The following is a 22,075-nucleotide window of genomic DNA, read 5'->3' as shown; positions in this document are numbered from 1 at the left end:
AATTTAATTAATTGTTTTTAAACACATAATAAAATTATAGTTATAAAATTTAAAAAGTTTAATATAAATTATAAATTTGAAGAGTTTTGCTAAATTATTTACTTTTGTAAATTATGACATAAAATATATTTTTAAAAAAGTAATTTTAATTGTAAATAATTTAAATTTAAATCTATTGAATTTTCTTTATATAATTATGAAATGTAAAGAGTCTAATATATTTCTACTGTTCAGTATATTTTAAAATTTCTAATGTATAATATATTTTATTGATGTTTAAGAAGTTATAAATTTAAAGAATTTTTATATCACATTAATACTATAAATTACAAAATCAATTATAATTTCTAATTAACTATAAATTGGATTAATTAAAAGTTTTTAAAAATCATTTATTATGAAATTTCAATTTTTTTTTATATATCATTAACATTAAGTTATGAAATATAAAAGAATTATTTTATGTCATAATTTTTTAAAGTAAGCATCTAAAATATTAAGCCTCTGCTTAGCTGTTGGAAATACTGCGTAATTTTCAGAAAATTACTCTAAAAAAATTGGAAATCGAAATTTGGTGTTGAAATTTTGACTATTTTTTTCCCATACGTGGAAGCTGGAGTCTGAGTCTTTCTTACTCGCGCACCACTCTACATTTCGCTTGAGTTTGTCTTAGACAAAGATCTGGAGACTGGATTCATCCCTAGATGATACTCAAAGGTCTGAATGGTAGCAACGCTGAGAGGTAAAGATAGGACGTGGTAGGAATCTTTTCTAAACGATGTGACAAGTTGACATGGAAAATTGTAGGATTGTAGCATGACGTGCCGAAAGGAGGAAGGAGTGATTCGGGCATCCGACATCCACGTAAGAGAAAATTGGCCGAAAATATTTGGAAACCGCCGGTTTTCGACTTTTATGTAATACCCATTTTATACCGATTGAACTTGAGTCACCAAAATAAAATTTAGACAAAATTTAGTAATCTCCAGAATCAATTACCCTTTAGCTATAGGCTAACTAGGCCGAGCCGAGCCGAGCCGAGCCGAGCCGAGCCGAGCCGAATAAGCTCCCCGTTGATGATTGGAGGCCCAAAATCGAGTGTGTTGTCTTTATTGGTGACTTTACTTGGGGAAAACACATAATTCATTGCTCATCTTCCATAAGGACAAGGACTCTTCTCATTACTCAAACACTCGCTGCTACTTCTTGCCTATGAAGCTAAACTCAACAAACCAATTCTCAGTTTTCCTCTTCGAAATTCCCCACCATGATCCCTGATTCCACCCGCCACCGTACCCACCACCCTCCCCCCTCCCGCCACCGTCAATTCCGCCCTCCTCAGCCGCTCCACCACCGCCCCCTGCCTCACCACCGTCAGCAAACCCGTTTATTCCTGGTAAAACTCATCTCAACTCACCACACACAGTGCCACAGTAACCGCACACTAGAATCAATTGTTTCACAATGTACACCTAAACCATTCCAAATCAACACCAGACCGCTGCCGTCCACCGGTTCTCTAGCGGCGACGCTTTTATACCGCCACCAAATTGATGCCGTTAATGCTTTTATTTTTCTGTGGGAGAAGCGGTTATTAGGTGATCATTTGTTTACTCCAATTGTTGATTTTGGTATTAATGATGAAACCCATGATAAAATTAGGGTTTTGTTTCAATTGCATTGTAAAAGCCTTTTGGGAGGTGAATTTTTGGAGAAATTAGAGTGGAGAGTGAACGAATTGTCGTTTGATATTGATAGAGTTTCTAACTTGCTTAAGAAACCTAAGGGTTTGAGAGTGTTTAATGATCTGGGAGATGAGAAGGACAGATTAGTGGGGGAATTGGATGGGATTGTTAAGAGAATTGAGGAGTTTAAATTTGGGGTTAGGTGTGTGTTGGATTATTTGGAAAAGAAGGATGTTGAGGGAGAGATGGAGCTGCGGGTTTTGTTGGGGTTTAGAAATGGGAAGAGTCATAATTGGAGTAAGTTGCATTGCCTGTTGTTGAGAGAATGTAGAAGGGTTGAAGATGGTTTGCCGATATACGGCTCTAGGAGGGAGATTTTGCGGCAAATACATTCGCAGCAGGTATATGTTTTGTTTTTGGGATTATAATTGAATAATGGAAGTCGATTGTGGGGATGTTGTTGCTTGTTTTATTTGAATGTTTTTAGTTTAGTTTGTCAATATTGTTGTGCTATTGTTTGTCTAATGATCGTTTGTATATGATTATTAGGGTAGGTGTTATATGTATTCTAGTTGCTCTTATTATTTGTTCCGTCGAGCTTTTTTTAGTTTGGTTTTACGACTCTAGGATGAGAATGCTGTATTTATTAGTGGCGATTGAAATTAGTTAATGGACAAATAGTGAAGGTTTACCCTTTTTGAAGGGATTAGAGCTCCTTGGCCTTGTTGTATTTAGTTTACTGGATTTACAATTTACTTAATCAGTATTCTTTATACTTGCTCAGTTGTTTGATAAGTGGTGCTTATGGTCTAAGCTATCTAAATGACTATTTTCTTTCTCAAATCTATTGGTCTACTTTGGACAAGTTCAGTTTAAATTATATGTTTTCCTAAGCAACCGAGTGTTGCTTCCTTGGATTTTAGTCATTTTTTCCTTTTCTGACAGGTAATAGTCTTGATTGGAGAGACAGGTTCTGGGAAGAGTACACAATTGGTACAGTATCTTGCTGACTCAGGGGTTGCTGCCAGTGGCTCTATTTTGTGTACTCAGCCTCGTAAAATTGCTGCTCTTTCCTTATCAAAGAGGGTTGGTGAGGAAACTAGTGGATGTTATGACGATTATTCAGTTGTCTGTTTTCCAACTTATTCGTCTGACCAGTTGCTTGATTCGAAGGCAATATACATGACTGATCACTGTCTAATGCGTCATCTCATGAGAGATAAGACTTTGTCTGGAGTTTCATGTATTATTGTGGACGAAGCTCATGAAAGAAGCTTGGATACTGATCTCCTTTTGGCCTTGATTAAAGAATTGCTTATTGATAGGCGTGATCTAAGGCTTGTTATAATGTCTGCAACAGTTGATGCAACCAAAATATCGGAATACTTTTTTGGCTGCGGAACCTTTCGTGTGATGGGGAGAAATTTTCCTGTTGATATCGAATATGTTCCAGGTGCCTTTGAAGGGTCTTCTGTTCGCTTACCTGGTGTTAGTAATACAGCTCCATATGTTTTTGACGTTGTAAAGAAGGCAACAGAGATTCATCAAGTAGAGAAAGAAGGGGCTGTTCTTGCCTTTTTGACTTCCCAGCTGGAGGTAGAATGGGCTTGTGAAAAGTTTCACTCTCCCTCTGCAATCGTATTGCCATTACATGGAAGGCTTTCCCATGAAGAACAATCTCGTGTTTTCCAGAATTATCCAGGGAAGAGAAAAGTTATTTTTGCTACAAATTTAGCTGAAACATCTTTGACAATTCCTGGGGTCAAGTTTGTGATTGATTCCGGAATGGCTAAGGAAAGCAAATTTGAACCTTCTTCTGGCATGAACATCCTCAGAGTTTCGAAGATTAGCCAGAGTTCTGCTAATCAACGAGCTGGTCGTGCTGGTCGAACAGAACCTGGCAAGTGCTATCGGCTTTACTCAGAAGTTGATTATCAGTCTATGGCTCTCCATCAGGAACCTGAAATTTGTAAAGTTCACCTTGGTATTGCAGTTTTGAGGATCCTTGCTTTGGGTATTAAGAATGTGCTGGACTTTGATTTTATAGACGCTCCTAGCGAAAAGGCAGTCGACATGGCCATTAAGAACCTCAAGCAGTTGGGTGCTGTGACCTGCAAAAATAATGTTTTTGAATTGACTTCTGTTGGGCACTACTTAGTGAAGTTGGGTATTGAACCCCGACTTGGGAAGATAATTCTTGATAGCTGCCATTATGGTTTGCGTAAAGAGGGAGTTGTTCTTGCTGCTGTTATGTCTAATGCAAGTAGCATATTTTGCAGAGTTGGTACCGATGATGACAAACTGAAGTCAGATTGCCTTAAAGTGCAATTTTGCCATCAGGATGGAGATCTTTTCACATTGCTTACTGTTTACAGAGAATGGGAAGATATCTCTCTAGAGGATAGAAATAAGTGGTGTTGGAATAATAGCATAAATGCAAAAACTATGCGTAAATGCAACCAGACAGTGCAAGAGTTGGAGAACTGTTTACGTACTGAACTTAATATTATTATCCCGTCTTACTGGGTTTGGAAGCCTTATGCTGTCACAGGGCATGACAGAAGTTTAAAGAAGATTATACTTTCTTCTCTAACCGATAATGTTGCCATGTATTCTGGATATGATCGTCTCGGTTATGAAGTGGCTTTGAGTGGAGAATACGTACAACTTCATCCTTCATGTTCATTGCAAGCGTATAGTGGAAAGCCACATTGGGTCGTCTTTGCTGAGCTCTTGTCTGCATCAAGTCAATATCTGGTCTGCGTTACTGCCATAGACTTTGATAGTTTGTCTGTTTGTAGTCCTCCTTCATTTGACATCTCAAAGATGCAGAGTAGAAAATTACAGGCGAGGGTGATCAAAGGATTTAGCAGCACTGCTTTGAAAAGGTTCTGTGGGAAGGCAAATCATAACTTACTTTCTGTTCTATCTCGCATGCAGACACAGTTCATGGATAAGCGGATAGGTATTGAAATTAGTGTGGATAATAATGAGGTTCTATTGTATGCATCTTTACAAGACATGGAGAAGGTTTATGGCCTTATTAGTGATGCGTTAGAATATGAAATGAAATGGTTGAATAATGAATGCCTGGAGAAGTGCTTATATAATGTCGGACGAGCTGGGGCTTCTCCCCCATTTGCGCTTTTTGGAGCTGGTGCAGAAATCAGGCATCTTGAACTAGAAAACAGATGCTTGAGTGTAGATGTGTTTCTTTCAGATGGAAGTTCTGTAAATGACAAGGAGATTCTGACATTCTTAGAGAACTCAGTTTCAGGGGTATGTGGGGTTCATAGATTTGCAGGCAGCAAACTGGATGCTGACAATGTGGAGAAGTGGGGCAAGGTGACGTTTCTTACCCCTGAAGCTGCTAGAAAAGCCCTGGAGTTAAATGGATTTCATTTATCTGGATCTTTTCTTAAGCTGTCCCCTGCTGGCGCTGGAGGTAGTCATAAATTATCATCATTTGCTGCCTTAAGAGCCAAAATTACTTGGCCGCGGAGGTATAGTAAAGGGCGTGCAATTGTCAGATGTGAAAGGAATGAAGCTCAGTTTGTTCTTCAACATTGCTATGATCTGCGGATTGGAAACTGCGTACTTCATTGTGCGCTTAGCACTAAGGAAATGGATTGCATTGTCATCGAAGGACTGGATAGAGATACTTCTGAATCTGAAATTCTTGAATATCTGCAAATGGTTACAGGCAGGAGATTTTTGGATGTTTTTTTGATACGAGGAGAGGCTGTAAATAATGCTCCTTCTCTTAGTGCTTGCGAGGATGCAATTCTCAAGGAAATTGCTCCCTTCATGCCTAACCAGGCTCCCTTGAGCAATTACTGTCATGTTCAGGTCTTTTCTCCTAATCCAATGGATACTTTTATGAAGGCTCGGATCACCTTTGATGGAACACTACATTTAGAGGCTGCAAAAGCTTTGCAACATATCCAAGGAAAGGTCCTTGCTGGATGTTTTTCATGGCAGAAAATGCAATGTGAGCGGAAGTTCCACAGCTCTATATCATGTCCTGCTCCTGTATTTGCATTCATTGAGAGGCAACTGGACTCTTTGCTGGAAAGGTTCACGCTTCGGCCTGGTAATTTGTTTATTAATGAGCTTTTCCTTGTCTGTGTTTTCTGGTCCACCTGGCATGCGAATTTGAGCTGTTTTTCTTTGTATTTCATTTATTTATATAACATGTCAAGTTATTCCTTTTCTTTTCATGCAAGTTACATGCTGATGCGAAACTTGTCATTTTCATTTTAATTCTTTTTTCTTCAGTCTAGTAACATTGGGGTTTTGTGTTAAAAGTGAGACAGCAACTAGCTACAGAGATTTAGAGGAAGAATAAAAAAAATGGAGAAAAAATAATGTTATCTGTTTAAGGTGTAATTTTTTAATCTCTGCATTTTCTGTTATGCTTCGTTTCTGTTTTTGTTCGACTTCTTCATTAAAATGTGTCAACTAGCTGACCTTACACATTGCTGTTTGGTTTTATTTGCCTCTCAATTAATCTGTTTCTGTCAAGTCATCACTTGTAGTAGCTTGGTCATTTTTGCCTGACTAGTAATACCTACATTGGCTGATTGATTCTCTCATCTAGTTGAAAGAACTCAAATTTTATTGTTTATTAGTAGAAGCTACTAGGGTTATTTTATCGGTAAGGCGAAGCATGTGAATGGAAAACACCAGTTGTTGTGGAAGTTGAAGAACATTTATTTTTTAGAGATTTTATGCCTTCTTAACATAGCTTTTGGGGATTCAAGCCAAGGACAGGCAAACATTTATGAACTCAGTAAAAATGTTGATGGCATTGTTATGAGTAAATTAATCCAGACAGCACTATTTTTGTTTCTAATTGTATGATAGAAGATGAGTACTTTACATAGTCACCTGCTTTTGTTTTTTTATATCCATTTTGTCTTAATACTAATTTAGGATGTGGACGTAATCTGAAAACTGTAAAGCTTTTAAAAGAAATTGTGTTGTTATACTATTATTATGAAATAGCACTGACAAGGATTGACTTTGCAGGTGTGCGGTGCAGTGTAGAAACGAATGCAAATGGTTCTTACAGGGTGACAATATCTGCCAATGCAACAAAGATAGTAGCAGAGTTGAGGAGGCCACTGGAGCAGCTAATGAACGGAAAGACGGTTGATCATGGTAGCCTCAGCCCAGCAGTTGTGCAGCTTCTCTTTTCTGGAGATTGCAGATTTATTATGAGGTCGCTGCAACAGGAAACGGGAACTTGCATTTTCTTCGATAGGCACAGCCTCAATGTTCGGATCTATGGTCCCGAGAATAAAACTGCTCTTGCTGAGAAAAAGTTGATACAATCCCTTCTATCACTGCATGATAAGAAGCAAATGTATATTCCTCTTCGAGGTGGAGTTATGCCGCACAATCTTATGAAGAAAGCCGTCGAGAAATTCGGACCCGATTTACATGGGCTCAAAGAAATGTTTCCTGACACGGAATTTACACTCAATACAAGGCGCCATGGCATCTCTCTTACCGGCAAAGAGGATTTAAGGCTGAAGGTGGAGGATATAGTTCACGACTTCGCTCGATCTCTAAGCATCAGTGGATCTGAGAAGAAACCCGAGTTTGAAGCTACTAGCTGCCCAATTTGCTTGTGTGAGGTTGAGGAATGTTACCAGCTTGAGGCTTGCGCGCATAAATTCTGTCGGCCGTGCTTATTCGAGCAGTTAGAGTCGGCCATGAGAGGACGTGATGGTTTTCCTATACGTTGTACTTACGAAGGTTGCGGGAAGCACATTTTGCTTGTGGATTTGAAGTCCTTGTTACCAGGTGACAAGATAGATGACCTTTTTAGAGCTTCTGTTGAGGCATTTGTAGCATCAAGCGGTGGGAAGTACAGATTCTGCCCCTCTCCCGACTGTCCTTCTGTTTACCAGGTGTCAAATAGTGGAATATTTGCAGGTGCATTTGCATGTGGGGCATGCTATGTCGAGACATGTACGAGGTGTCACTTGGAGTACCACCCGTACATTTCGTGCGAACGATACAAAATGTTCAAGGATGATCCGGATATGTCGTTGAAGGACTGGTGTAAGGGAAAAGAACATGTTAAGAGCTGTCCGGTATGCGGGTTCGTAATCGAGAAGATCGATGGCTGCAACCACATCGAGTGCAAATGCGGCAAACATGTCTGTTGGGCCTGCTTGGAATTCTTTAGCAGTAGCGAAGACTGTTATGGGCACTTGAGAGAGATACATCAGGGAATACAGTTCTAATTTATGTACATAGTTATTACTATTATGTCTATATATTACAGTAGGACCTAGGACCTTTTTCATTCTCTTCTGTTAAGCTCTTGTTTGTTTTCTTCTCGATAATGGCTTGAGTTTTAACCCTATGTAAATTTGGTTCAGTTTCATCCTGGATGTTGATTGTTAATATTAATTATCAACTAGAATTTCTGTGTTCCGTACCGGGCGTAGTGGCCGGTTTAATTGAAACGCTTCAAAATTTGTAACCTGTTTTCAAAAAAATTGGTGATTTAACTGAGCAAAATTAAAATTAATTTTGTTTGAATCATGATATTTTAGTTTGGTTTGGTTTGTTTTTTTGTTTTTTATTTTTGAAGTTTGGTTTGGTTGAAAACTAAAATTACCACTTGAACTCTGTGCAATTACATAATGAAAAAAAACTATGATTTTTAGTTAAAGAGAATTGATTTGGTAGAAAATAATATTTTCCATTAAATTTAGATAGTACATAGTATTTTTAACATAAATTCAGTCGGGATAGTAATTAACCCTAAATTCAAACCTGGACACAGAATGATTATTTCGAATTATTAAAAAAATTGATAGAGTGGCATTTTTATTATTGACATCTAAAATTAAATTCTTCTACTTAGAAAAATAAGGACGTAAAATGTACATGAATTTGCTTCTATTTTACTTGTGTTTTATTTTATGTTATTTGAGCTTTTCAATTGCAGATTTGCAGGTTCAATCATTGTCTCCAACTCATCAAAGTCATGCTTCAACTCATCAACCTGAAAGAAAAGAAAAATAGATATGAATTGTCTAATGATCTATATAAATGTAATTTTTTTAATGAGTTTTTTTAATTATTTTTTTTAATTTTTTCAATTTTAGTCTAATTTGTAGAATTTCGTTCCAATAGCATAATTACATAAATTAAGATGAAATGTATATTTTTTGTTTCATATTTATTTTTTTGCTTGTCATTTAAATATAAATAAATTATTTATTTTTCAATGATGTGAAAAAATAGATATAAAATTATGGTTTAACGGTGCGAAAAAGCTTAACCTTTTTGATTTTTTTTTAAATTTATCAAACTTTTTCAAAAGTTGTTTATCTAGTTCAATTTGACCAATTCTTTGAAAATCTATTTAATTTTTTAAATTTAATTTAATTGTGCTTACATGGCAAGTGAATGCGCATATTTTTTTAAAAAGAGAAATAATCGATTGAGATGGCAAGTGGTTTGGCTAAATTATAATTTCATATTTTAAGCCAACTTGACATGCCACATAGATACAATTAATAAATCCGTTTAAAAAGTTGAATAGATTTCCACCGAATTGGTCAAATAGAGATATATTTATAATTTTTTGAAAGTATTGATATATTTCTAAATAGACATTAGACCAAAAATTATAATTATAATTTGATTTTTTTTTACTTTTTTACACTTTAAACATCTATAAAAATTCTAATGGATGTCACATTAAAAATACTCTACTCACTCAAATTTAATTAAGATTGATAAAAGTCGAAAATATTTGACTTTAATTTTCAGATGATTATGCCATTATAAATTTGGGATAATTACTATTACCCCCATAAATTTAGGTCTGAAATACTGTTTTTCCTATGAGTTTTAGAAAACTACTATACCGCCCTCTCACATTTATAATTTATATAACTGAAACGCCCTTATAAACATAGATTCTAGTTAAAGAAAACTAAACGTGAGGGGGGGAAATAGTAATTTTTTAAAACTCACGGAAAAAACAATATTTCGAATCTAAATTCATGAGGGTAATAGTAATTATACCTTATAAATTAACGTTGAAGATTTAGCTACGTACCTTGTGCATGATATCTTCTGTAAGATGAGCATCATGTGCAGCTACTTTGGAAACGTGTTCTACAAGCAATGCAGCTTTTTTAAGTTTACCATTTTCTGGAAGTTTTTGAGCAATCTCTGATGAAATATGTTCTGCCATTGTTGCTGCTTTTTCTATTACATTTACTACTGTTTCCACCTCTTGTATCATCATTTCTGTCTGCCCTAAATTTATCCAAAATTTTCAAGAATTAAAATAATCAGACAGTGTTTGCAAAATTGATGCATTGATCTTAAAGCTTTTTAATCTTTTGTTTTAAGGCAAGCTTTATTATTTTTAGGCAACCTTAGTTCCAAAGTCAAAATAAAAAAAAAAACAATACTCCCTTCATTTTTTTTAGTTGTCACTTTAGGCAAATGTGTATTTCTATCAATAGTTGTCTTTTTAGAAATTCAAGATAACATTAACTAGTATCTTCCAAATTTATCCCTCTCCTAATAAATGACTTTATGACTCAATTTACAAAAACATTTATTAAATAGTAGGGTTATTTGAGTATTTACTCTCATAATTTAAGACATAAACCCCACTTTCTTAATATGTACAATTTTAGCTAAATGGACAACTAAAAAAAATGGAGGGAGTAATATAGTGCTTAATTCGTTTATTTTATCTCAAATAAAGCTGGACTAAGCGGAATTAGAAAATGAAAAAAAGGGCAAGCGAAAAAAAAAGGTTGATGAGTGAAAAATATAAAATGAAAAATATTCGGCGACTAAAAAAAGAACTGTACAACGATTAAAAAACGGAGATTAGAAAATCGATTAAAAATGTTGAAAGGAGTAGCACGGCGATAAGAAATAATCAGTATCGCTAGAAGGCGACGGTCCATCCTACCCCTTTAATTCCGCCCTTATCTATAAGTCATTTTTGCATCTATTTGATTTTTTTAAAGAATTATTTCATTGTATATATATGGTTTCAAAAATTGACATAGAACCCATCCATGTATACCTTCTATCATCTTCAATTTCTCCCATTTTTGCTTCCAAAAGGGCAGTAAGATAGATAAAAAAGAGCCCAACATCCATTTTGCCCTACATAGCATGATAACATTTATTAACTCCACAATGAAATTTACAAAAAATAATAATAAAAGAGGGTACTAAGTGTAATTATGAGTTTCATTTATTGAGTTTTTAATGTAAGAAAAGTTTAATGTTAATGTTAAGATAAAGTCATCACCAAGTAGAGAAGTTAAATCTTGAAGGATCAGGTTCTGGTGCTCTGACCATCTCATCCTTGGTTACCTTCACCCTATATCATGAACATCAATACAAAACATTATTTTTAGTCCAACTATATGACGTTCAACTTTTTTTAAAAATAAATTAAACGACATGTGTGACTTAATTTTTTAATTTTTTTGACCAAACGACATTGTCATTTGGCTCGGTATTTTTTTAAAAAAATTTGATCCTTTTTAAAAATAATTATTCATAGTCATTGGTTTCAGACATTATCGGAACGGGATGGGGAGGCCGTCCCACCTCATCCCACCATGACTCCAAACCTATATATAAACAGTTAATACATGTTAGATCTAATTTTAGTCTAAATCCATATGAACCAAACAAAACCTAAGAAAATTATAAAAATTAATTTACAGAATAGACCATTTATAAAAGTATTTCCTGTTGCCTTTCATCTTATCTCTTACAGAATGGTTTGATTATAAATTTTATTGAATCAAACCGAACCGAACCATGCAGATATTCTAACCAAAACGTATAGAATAGGAAAAAAAAAGTAATTTTACTTGTTGGCTTCAAGGTTGTTCCATGCTCCGCCATTAGTACTATACATCTGCAACCCTGGATGCATTGGATTAAATCCATAACCAATATTGCCAGGAACTTTAGAACCAGAACTGGATCCATGTCCGATCGAAACATTATCGGAGGAACGAAATCTGTATCGATAAACTAGTTGAAGAACACTTCGTACATTGCGAGAACGCCATGATCCCTTAGCAGGCATATTGAAGAAGTATAGAATTGATTTTGTTATTACCTTAGACATAATTTGTTGTATTTATACAATTTCAATTTTTATTTATGCAAAGGTGAAGTAGAATACATGCACGTTAAGGGAAGTCATGTGGTTTTTGCTTATTTGATTGCTTTAAGCTATGGTTTATACATGAAAATAATGAAGCACAATTTTGAGATAAGCATGTTTTTCTGTTTCTTGCAAGTTATAACTTATGTTTTTAATACTTTTATAAAGAAATTTATGTTTCTAGAGTTGTTTGCTTTACTTTTCCCCCCTTGTTTTTCTTTAGTAATTAGGACCAACAAAGGCTCACTTTGCCCCCTAAATTTAGCACAAATGATCAACTTGGCATTTTAACTCATTTTACCCCTTCAAATGAGGTGTCAAAAATGATTGATGCATTTTATACATATTGGAGCTGATGTGGCGGAAATTTATTAGACAACTTGAAATTGAAAAGGTAAAACAAGCCAAAATGTCAAGTTAGGGTGCTTTTTTTCCCAAAGCCACATATTAACCTTAATTGATCTTTTATGCCAAATTCAGGGAGTAAAATGAACCTTTATTGTAAAGATGATATTATCAATGCTTTTATATGAAATCAAAAACATCATTTTTTTACCAGATGTAAAATTCTCCAGTTACCACTTTCTATAATTATTATACATAGATAGAGAAGAATTATTCCGTCCTTAAACTTGTGTGACAAAATCAAATAGATTTAATTTAATCAACCGAAATCAGATAAACCTAATAATTTCTAAAATAATATCAAATAGATCTAAAACGAGATGAAATGATAAATATATATTGATCAATTTAAACTGAAATTATGATTTTTTGAGTCTATTTGACCTTAATCTATGAAATCAGACCTAATTGACCCTGTCACACAAATTTATGGACCGAAATCAAGTGTAAGCTGTAACTACCATGATAATTAATTACTAAGCCAAACGTAAACCAGTTCATATCGTCCAGACATAAAAGCTAAGAATCTGGCAACATAATGAACCTGCCACCGCCAGCCTTGCTGACAGCCGAATTGTTTTAACCGCGAGAAATTTCAGTAAAATTCTTTCGAAATGTGTACTCTGTTTACCTCCGTTGGCTACCAAATAATTTACCAGTAATAACCACCTACACAAACCAATGATTTTCCATTAATTTGTCACTTCATTATCAACTTACAACTGGTAAGTAAGCATGGAGGGATGAGCAAAATGTACCTGGTCAAGTAGAGCTGAAAAACTATGTTGCACAGAAACTTCTCAAATTCTATGTTTCAGCATTTCAACTCCATTTACGGGAAACACCTATCAACGTCGTAAACTATATACTTATAGCTTATTCTTGTAAAAAATGCTGTTTTGTTGTCATCTCTTCGGTGTTTCTCATTTTAACATTTCTCATTTTCTACACAGCTGAAAACAATACGTGGAGAAGGAATGACCGATCATTAGATAATTCCCGTCCCATGTCACTGCTTCATTTTATCACTAACACTAGATAAGAAATTCAAAATTTTTGTTGCGTTTGCTGAGTTTGTCTGAGAACTTCCAGATGTATTACTATCCTTCGTTTCCTTGTGGGCGCTGTTAGTGATAGCAGGAGTACCAGTGGTGGATTGTTTCATTTTCATTTGGGATTCAACCTTTGCTGCAAATGCAAGAGTTGACAGTAGTGCTTTCTGCGATGAATTTGGCGTGTTTTTAGAGCATAACTGTGACAAGTATTCTGCAGATCGACCAGAACCAAGTGGAGAAGCTGATTGTCCCTGTGAGATTGTCTTCATATTCTGATGTTTGAGCGGTGAAATTTCACTTGCTTGATAAGCTCCATCAACAAGTTTAGTTGAACTGGAAGGCACATTATTTTTTGCATTTTCTATAGATCCCCCGAAGGACAATTTGTTTGATTTCAGAGGGGAAGCTGAAAATTCAGTTTTCTGCAGCAGCCCATGTAACCATGGGGTTGAATTCAACATACTCCGGCTTGTTTCTTTGTCAGCTTGGGTGTCATTGCTCTTTATTAAGCTAGATTGTTTTTGCCCATCAAGACTGCTTGATAACGATGACTTGGGACCGTTAGATAATTTCCTAGTACTGGAAACTTCCGATGAAGCTTTGCCAAAAGAGAGGAAATTTATCCCTTTAGGCATTGCAGGCGCTGGAGTTGTTTTCGGAATCTCATTTGAATTATTAGTTGCGCCTGATGCTCTTTGATCCATCTGATTTGCAGTTTTGAACCTCTCACTTGCCGGAATATATGAACTGGATGGCGTAGAATGAGTGGGTTCAGCAACTGAAGATTTTCCAGTAGAGAGAAAACTAATGCCTTTGGGTACCACCGTATGCAGACCCCCACTACTGTTGGGCACATTTTTCTCTGCACTTTTTTGAGACAGAAAACTCCCGGTGTTAGAAGAGGCTTTTGCAGTGTGATGAGAAGTTCCTCCGCTATCATGTTGTTTTTTAGAATTTGATGCATGTGGCAAGGACGGAGGCTTCAAGTCAGGAGTGCAAACAGTTGAGGTAGGTGGAAGATCTTCCTTGAGTGGTAACTGGAATGACAATAAACAATTAGTTGCTACACAAGCAATAAAAATAAATACCAGACAAAGATGACATACACAAGTATCCAGGGTTAATTTTTCTTTAGTAATTACTGAGCTATAAGCCTTTTATAGAACGGTTATTATCGTTTCATTTGTTACAGTAACTGAACTTTCATTTTTACACCATTTTTACACAAATGCAGGTTATTAGGTAAAAAATTATTTATGTAGCAGTGAAAATTTGTGCGGTAATTCAACGTGTGTTACCACGTAAGTAATTTTTGGCCTGAATTGCAATGCATGTACGAGAGTAGAAAATGATTTGAGGAAGAAAATACCGTATGCGAGAATGAGCAATCCTTGCCTCTGCTGCAAGAACCTGTTGATGCATAATTAGTACATGGGTACTTAGAGAGCTGATGATCAAACGGACAATCATCCCCTTTCAAGCATGAGTTTCGTGCAAAATGGCAACATGGCTGCAATAATAGAATGCATGACATCAAAACAGTTAAGCAGCAGTATAAATTGACTCGACAAAATGATTTGAAAAAAAATTTAGGTAACCTAAAAAATCTTATTAGGTTTTCCCGTGACCTAAATAAAGCGGTAACACTATGGAGCAGATTTCATATATTAGTAAACAAACAAATTATTGAAAGATATCAAGAATCGCAGACTGTTTGGTTGATCTTTTCCCGTTGCATTGCACCGCTAAATTATCTACTCTGCAATTTAAATAACATTAAAATGCTATATCACAAGACCTATTGGCCATCTTGCCATTTTTTGGTCATTGACTATTTTCAAGTCAATTTATTTCCAGCGGGAGATAAGAAATGGGCATTTAAGGAGAAAAAGATAAAGAAAGGGAGAACCAACTTCTAGAACTATTAAACAATGAATAATGGTTATACCATGGATTTTGTCAAAGGTATTGTATCATGCGAAAATTTGCAGTTTTCACCCTGTCAAGAAAAAATAATGGAGAATGTTAATAACAGTCCTGGACTAAAAAGCAACTTACAATAATAAATAATCTTTCTGATTGAATTTCCACATTTTTATCAGATAACAGAATCATGTACCAGAACAACAGTCAAACTTTTTTATTCCAAGAGTTTATCAATAATTGAAGAGTCCAATAATTTTTGTAATTTAAATTTAAAATAAAGAGCTGGTTTGACTCTCTAAATATGAAAAGTCTATATCCAATCAATGAAACTTTCATTTTCGAAATGAATTTATTTCTTAATTTTTGAGATTTTTTTCCTTTTCCAACAATGAAAAGGAAGGAAATTAGGTTAAACGAAAAGAGAAGAGGAAAATGAACTATTTGTTTAATATTTATAAAAAAAATCAAATTAAAGAGTCTATTAAATTTAATTTAAATTTTTTTCATTCTTTATGACATACTCTTTATAATTTATTACTTTTATTTTAAAAAGCAGGATTTTAATTTTTTTTCTAATGTAAATTGAGTATAAGGAGAAATCACCTCATGGCATCTGCCTCTCATGTAATGGCGACAGAATACGACAGGTTTCGGTTTCTCCACTGGCCGTAGTTTCAGCCTCTTAACTCCAAGCTCTCGGTTTAATTCAGCTCGTTTCTTTCGTTTTTTATCCTGCAAAAAGAAAAACATGGAATAAAATAGACTAGTTAAACTCATAAAATTCAACAAGCATGAGGACACTGCGAAAGAATTAACTGACTCGGAAAAAGAGAATCTATGTGCCAGTTCAAAACTCCAAAAATCAGTAAAAACAACTAATCCTTCTAATCAAACACTAAAGGTAAGAGGATGGAAACACTAAAATACCTTTTTCTTTTGTTTCGATTTCTCAGAAGCAGGTCCTCGCTTTTTCTTAATGCATAGATCAGTATCTTGCTGCAGCTGAAAAAAAATATAGAAATGAAGACTTTAAGGACATAATTCTTAAGACTTTCAGGACCTTTATCATTGCATGAAGTTTGGACAAACACTTATGAAGAACAAGTAGCAACCATGAACAAATAATAAGTGAAAAACTAAGATTTTGTTTTCAGTTAATTCATCTTCAGAATCAATTATGCGAGATTCTCTAACAAGCCAAAGAAAGATGAGATAGCAAAGAGAGGACGCCTGGATTGAACTGCTTGGGCCGTCCCAAGGCAAAAGGCATGAATAAGATTATTTATAAGGAGCTAAGTAGCACGGGCATTTCATTCAATCAACAACGTCTCCCATGTCGGAAATTTAGCATTTCGGATATGAAAAAACATTTTTAACATAGGAAAAAACAATGTTTCACCATGTCCATGTCCAAGTGTCTCGTTTTTCCATATCGTGTTCGTTCTACATAGACAAGAACAATATTCCTTCATCCTCCCAAAACCAAAAGAACAAAAAGAACAAAATTTAAACAATGAGAGGGAGAGAGAAAAGCTAAAGCATTAGAAATATTCTATCAATTTGAAGCAAGATAATGACTTCAAACTCACAAACATGCCAATAATTTCATGCGGAGTGTGAAATAATATAACAATAGAAACTGTGAGGAGAACCATACCTTTTCTTTACATGTAATTTCTTGCCTATCAGTTGCATCTTGATCTGATTTTTTAGCAGACAAGGGCAAATTATTAGAGCACACCTTTGTTTTATCATCATTATCTTTCTTTTTTCTCTTGTTTCTACTATCTTTTTTTGGTTCCTGATTTTGACCAGTCTTTTGTTTCTTATATTCAACTCGCTCTTGACAAAATATAGCATCTTCGTACACAACAACTTTTCGTTTACAGGACGTCGCAATTCTAACATCTTTGGCTTCCACTTCTTTCACCATATCTGATGTAGTCGAAACAGAACCCGTATCCTTTCTATTTGGTTCTTTCTTGTCGTTATAAGGGTGCTTATTTCTATCAAACGCCTCGTTAGAGAGTTGCATATTCTGCTCCTGAGGAGCTGCAGAATCTTTAAGAGATGTATCAACTAATCTGTCACTGACCTTAAACACACCAGCAATTTCTCCTTCTTCCATCTCACCATCTTTTATCAGATTAGAAGAATCTACTGCTGCATCATTAGCACAAACTGATATCTGCAATTCCATCTCCTTTTGCTGCATTTCATGATTCACTCTCAATTCATTAGTTCTTGGAAGTAAACTTTTCTCTTCACTATTATCAATTGATTTTGGAACTTCACAAGTCATACTTTTATCCAAAGATGACTGAATATTTTCATAATTAATTGGACCAATGTATTCTTTGTCAACTTCTTGCAGATCCACACACCTACCGTCCTCTCTAACGGTTGGTTGAGGGCCAAGATGTTCTGCTCGGTTATTAAAAAATGCAGCCGCATCATCACTGCACTGCTTATCATGACCAACTTTTTCATTTCCTTCTATTGCAGGCTCTAAATCATCCATTAACAACTGTTGCAGCTCGCAAAATCCTTTATCTTCTAAAATGTTATTTTCAACAACACCACCACCATCAACCACCGGATTTTTTTCTTTAAATGCATCCACATCTTCTAGTGTCATGAGATTCTCTATCTCATAGATCGCAGCTTGAGTATCACTAAGCCCTCCATCTCGAGACCCAATGACTTCCACATTCTCATTAATCGACAGACTATTTTTAACCACAGAATCATTATGATCTGCACCGTGAGGAGTAACCAAACTACACTCCGGGACTTCTTTTTCAGATGCTTCCTTTGGTTCATTGCCATCTATTGCTTCATCTGAAAGTAGCAAAGACTAACATAAGTACAGCAATAATTTAAAACATAACAGGAACCAATGATTAGCTGATGATAGAAATAAATTATTTATCCACAAAACTGCAACACCAGCAATCTCACTCTCTTTTATGTTGCTATCCTATGAATAAAAAACTAATAAACTAGATAGCACAAACAATTCATTCGAGTGTCCCCTTTCAGAAACGTTTCAAACACACTTGATGTTTCGGATACTAAACTTCATTTTAGGAAACCTTATAATAACATTGCTCCCCCGTGTCCGTGACCGTGCTACCTAGCTACTAAATCAAAATTTTAGCCCTTAAATTGAATTGAAATCTAGCAAGCACAAAACTTTTCAATCTACCAATCCACATTCTCACCACCCAAATGCTGGACTTTGAACAACACTTTCATAAAAAACAATAAATTTTAGTTAAATAAAACACAGATAAATTCTAAAAAAGCAACAAAATCTGTCAATGAAAATTCCAAATTCTCAGTACCCAAATGAAGAATTGCATTAAATATCAAGAAACCCAGGAAAATGAAGCAAATTAAATTTAAAAAATGGCGGGAAAATGTTAAGGGTTTTAATCAATCACCTGTGATTGTTAATTCCTGAGGAGTAAATTTAGGGGTTTTGCAAAGTTCAGGATGTTTATAGCATTGAGATAGAATGTGAACTAATTTATTGTAAGTTTGGCTTTGAAGATGCCATCTTTTACTGTTGAGTGTTTTTGGGATTTCAATTTGGGGTTTTTCCATTCTTAGGGTTTAACAGAAAAAATTGTAAAAAATAATTTTGATTTATGCACAAATCTCCAACGACGACCTTGTAGGATATTTAGGCAAACGACAAGTAATTTTAATTGTAGAAACGACAACAAAATATGAGTCGGTCGCTTGGGGTTCATGGATAGGGGCTTAAATGGCACTATACCCCTTGAACTTTATCATGAGGTCTAAATCATTAAAAAACAAACTTTCTAACTTATTTACCGCACAACCTTTTTTATTCTTTCTTCTTCATGCTAAGCTAGCAAAATTGGCCAAGCGTTGCTTTGGCTCTTTCCGACCAATTAAATAATTAATACTGAATTAATATATTATATTTTAAGTGAAATATTTTGTATGAACAATCCAATTTTTTTTCATACGTTTTATTGAAAAGAATTATTTACACCGATAAGGATTGTATTAATAAAAATTTATTAAATTGAAATACAAAGAATAATATACATTAAGAATATTTATATATACTACAAAATTAATTTAAGAGTATCATGTTTAATTTTTTTAATTTAATTTACATATTAAAAAATTGAAAATCATGAAAGTATTGAGAAATGTATATTATTATATTCACAAAAAACAATTAACAAAAACTATTAACTTGTAAAATATTAAAAATGTTTTTTTGGAAAATAATATATTTTATTTGTTTATACTTATTTAGTTAATATTTTAATGATGATGTTGAAATTTTAGCAATTATCTTTTGATGTTACTATGTAGAAAATAGTTTCTTTCATTTTAAGTTCATTCAATAATAAAGTTGTTAATATAAAAATATATTTATATTTTTTTAACAAAAGAAAATATATTTATATTTAAGCATTAGTATGTTTATTCTTTACTTGTCTAAATTAATAATTATATATTACAGAATGATATTAAATTAAATCATTTTGAGTATAATTATTTCTTTTCATTGTTCAATACTTAATATATATTTAATTCGAATTGTATTTTAGTTTTTATAATTTTGACAATTAAAAATAGTGATAAAAAAACACTCATGAAAGAGAAAAGCTCTAAAATAACAAAATATTATAAAAAATAAACTGAAAAATAATTATTGTGAAATTTTATTTCATGAGACAAAACATTAGTATATTCTTAATATATAATTTTTTTGAAACTAATCCTAGATATTAGTTAGTAGTATATTATTTTTTGCACTTCCATTCTTATTTTAATTTAGACTTTTACTATTACTTTTAAAATATAAAATGCATGGAAAAATAATTGAAGCCCATCATTTTCCGTTTTTTTTAATTTTATTGTTTATACTTCATATGATAAATGTATTAATAATAATATACATATAAACATATGCATATATAATAAATTATCTTATAAAGTTCAAAATAAAATAAAAATTGTTTTATAATTTTAATTTTTTAAGTCAGTACTGCATTCATTTTCTATAGTAATTATTTATTATGCTATAGTGGTATAATTTTTTTATTTAGTACTATATTAATAAGCTGTCATATTATTAAATTAATTAATTTTTCAAAAATAAAATTATTAATAAATAAAATTTAAGAATTGAAGTGTATGTTTTAATATATAAAAGGAGCAAATATATTATTTTTCCACCTAATTTGACTTATTAGGCGTTAGTATTACCTAGTAGAGACAATTCCACCTTAACTTATTAGGCATTACATATTGGCAATTTTTTCTTTAATGATAATTTCACTCATTCAGCTAATGTCGTCTCCTCTTGATGTCGTTTGACTCTTAGGATTCATGTATAGTATAATAAACACATTTAATCACATCCCAAAAATATTTTCTCATCTCTAATAATTTATTTCATATTTTATTATTTCATATTTTGTTGATTTTGATATCTAAAGTGTTTAGTTTAGCTGTTATTTTAGATACCGATTAAATAAAAAAAATTAAGATATAATTTTTACGAACGGTTGGATTTTACTGACAACTTTAGGAGCAGTTAAACAAAATACTTTGTTAATTTATCTTTGAATTCTATTATTTTCAAATATAAAATAAAGAATTTAGTTGGAAATTAATCAATCTTATTTTTATAAATGGCATTTGCTTCAAATCTACTCTAAAATTCATTTAAAATCAATCATTTATTCTATTAAGCACAAATGTATGAGAATTATTAAGCCTGTCATTTTTTTTATCAATTAGTGGGTTGATGAACATTTTTCGAATTCATAAGGATTAAATAATTTTTATCAAACTTTGAATAGGTCATCTTAAATTTATTTTTGGCAGTTTGATGGACACAAAGTATCATCTAAACTAAGAAATGGGATGCAATTTAGCTTGTATGTTAAATATACTAAATACAACAAAATTAACTATATAGTATACAAAAAAGATACTAGAATCTAATCCATGTAGTGTGTAACATTGATACAAACTCCAATTTAACTATCTTTTTCAAAACATAATTTCCACTGAATTTCGTAGAAAGTCAGTGACAAGTCCCCAGTTTCATTTATATTTTAATCTATATACAAACAACTTTTTCATTTTGTCCACATTTTTCTTTAAATAATTTTGGTAATAATTATCATAATTGTTTATTAAAACTTGTTATGGCTAACTATGTCACATACGTTTTTGATATTATGAGATTCAAATGTCCTTTAAGTAAGTTTAACTTTTTGATTAACATATCTTGATTTAATATATAAAATACGAGTCCACCACAAAAAATTGTATCAAATTCTGCATCCAAAAGTTGTTCATCTTATACGTATAACATTATGTATTTGGTTAAAAGAGAAACAACCTGAATTTCAATTTTAAAAAATCAAACGGAACTTTTGTTATACAAGATTTAATATTTGAAACTAACCGAACCAAATTGAATTGATTAGTTTGATTAATTTTTAGGTTGATTTGATTTTTTTAATATGATTTTTAATAAAAGTGAACTGAATCTTTTTATTTTAAAATTAAATCAAACACAAAAACCATATTTTTATAACTCGAAATCAAACTCATTATATTGATCCGATTGGATTATTCATAGTCGAATCCAATTGGCGCTCTCCTAAACTGTTAAACGATACTCTCTTAAAATCAAAAGAAGCTTTTTTTCAATCTTTAAATTGTTGATGGTTGAGTTTTTGGATGACTAAAAAATAACATTATTCTCTCCATCTTTATATCTCATGTGTTTTGTTTTTAGTGTT

The 22,075-nt window shown here is 33.2% G+C and overlaps 3 protein-coding genes across 3 annotated transcripts; 1 reads left to right on the top strand and 2 right to left on the bottom strand.

The window, feature by feature from the left end:
- The first annotated feature begins 1,140 nt into the window (after positions 1–1,140).
- On the top strand, positions 1,141–8,135 carry LOC126660536 (ATP-dependent RNA helicase DEAH12, chloroplastic-like). The gene is made up of 3 exons (XM_050354096.1): positions 1,141–2,086; positions 2,631–5,778; positions 6,717–8,135. The coding sequence occupies exons 1-3, from the start codon at positions 1,268–1,270 to the stop codon at positions 7,940–7,942; spliced, it is 5,193 nt and encodes a 1,730-aa protein (XP_050210053.1). The 5' UTR covers positions 1,141–1,267; the 3' UTR covers positions 7,943–8,135.
- Positions 8,136–8,481: 346 nt separating this feature from the next.
- On the bottom strand, positions 8,482–11,846 carry LOC126660538 (uncharacterized). The gene is made up of 5 exons (XM_050354102.2): positions 11,576–11,846; positions 11,002–11,073; positions 10,771–10,853; positions 9,778–9,980; positions 8,482–8,712 (listed from the first exon to the last, which is right to left on the bottom strand). Exons 1-5 carry the CDS (start codon positions 11,836–11,838, stop codon positions 8,623–8,625), a joined length of 711 nt encoding a protein of 236 aa, XP_050210059.1. The 5' UTR covers positions 11,839–11,846; the 3' UTR covers positions 8,482–8,622.
- Positions 11,847–12,356: 510 nt separating this feature from the next.
- On the bottom strand, positions 12,357–18,901 carry LOC126660537 (uncharacterized). Its single transcript, XM_050354101.2, has 8 exons — positions 18,710–18,901; positions 16,921–18,104; positions 16,191–16,265; positions 15,867–15,995; positions 15,286–15,336; positions 14,707–14,847; positions 13,041–14,374; positions 12,357–12,951 (listed from the first exon to the last, which is right to left on the bottom strand). The coding sequence occupies exons 1-7, from the start codon at positions 18,870–18,872 to the stop codon at positions 13,292–13,294; spliced, it is 2,826 nt and encodes a 941-aa protein (XP_050210058.1). The 5' UTR covers positions 18,873–18,901; the 3' UTR covers positions 12,357–12,951; positions 13,041–13,291.
- Positions 18,902–22,075: the final 3,174 nt, after the last annotated feature.

The sequence above is a fragment of the Mercurialis annua genome, linkage group LG8 (assembly GCF_937616625.2).
Source record: "Mercurialis annua linkage group LG8, ddMerAnnu1.2, whole genome shotgun sequence".
Lineage (NCBI taxonomy): Eukaryota > Viridiplantae > Streptophyta > Magnoliopsida > Malpighiales > Euphorbiaceae > Mercurialis > Mercurialis annua.
This window is presented reverse-complemented; position numbering and strand designations above follow the sequence as displayed.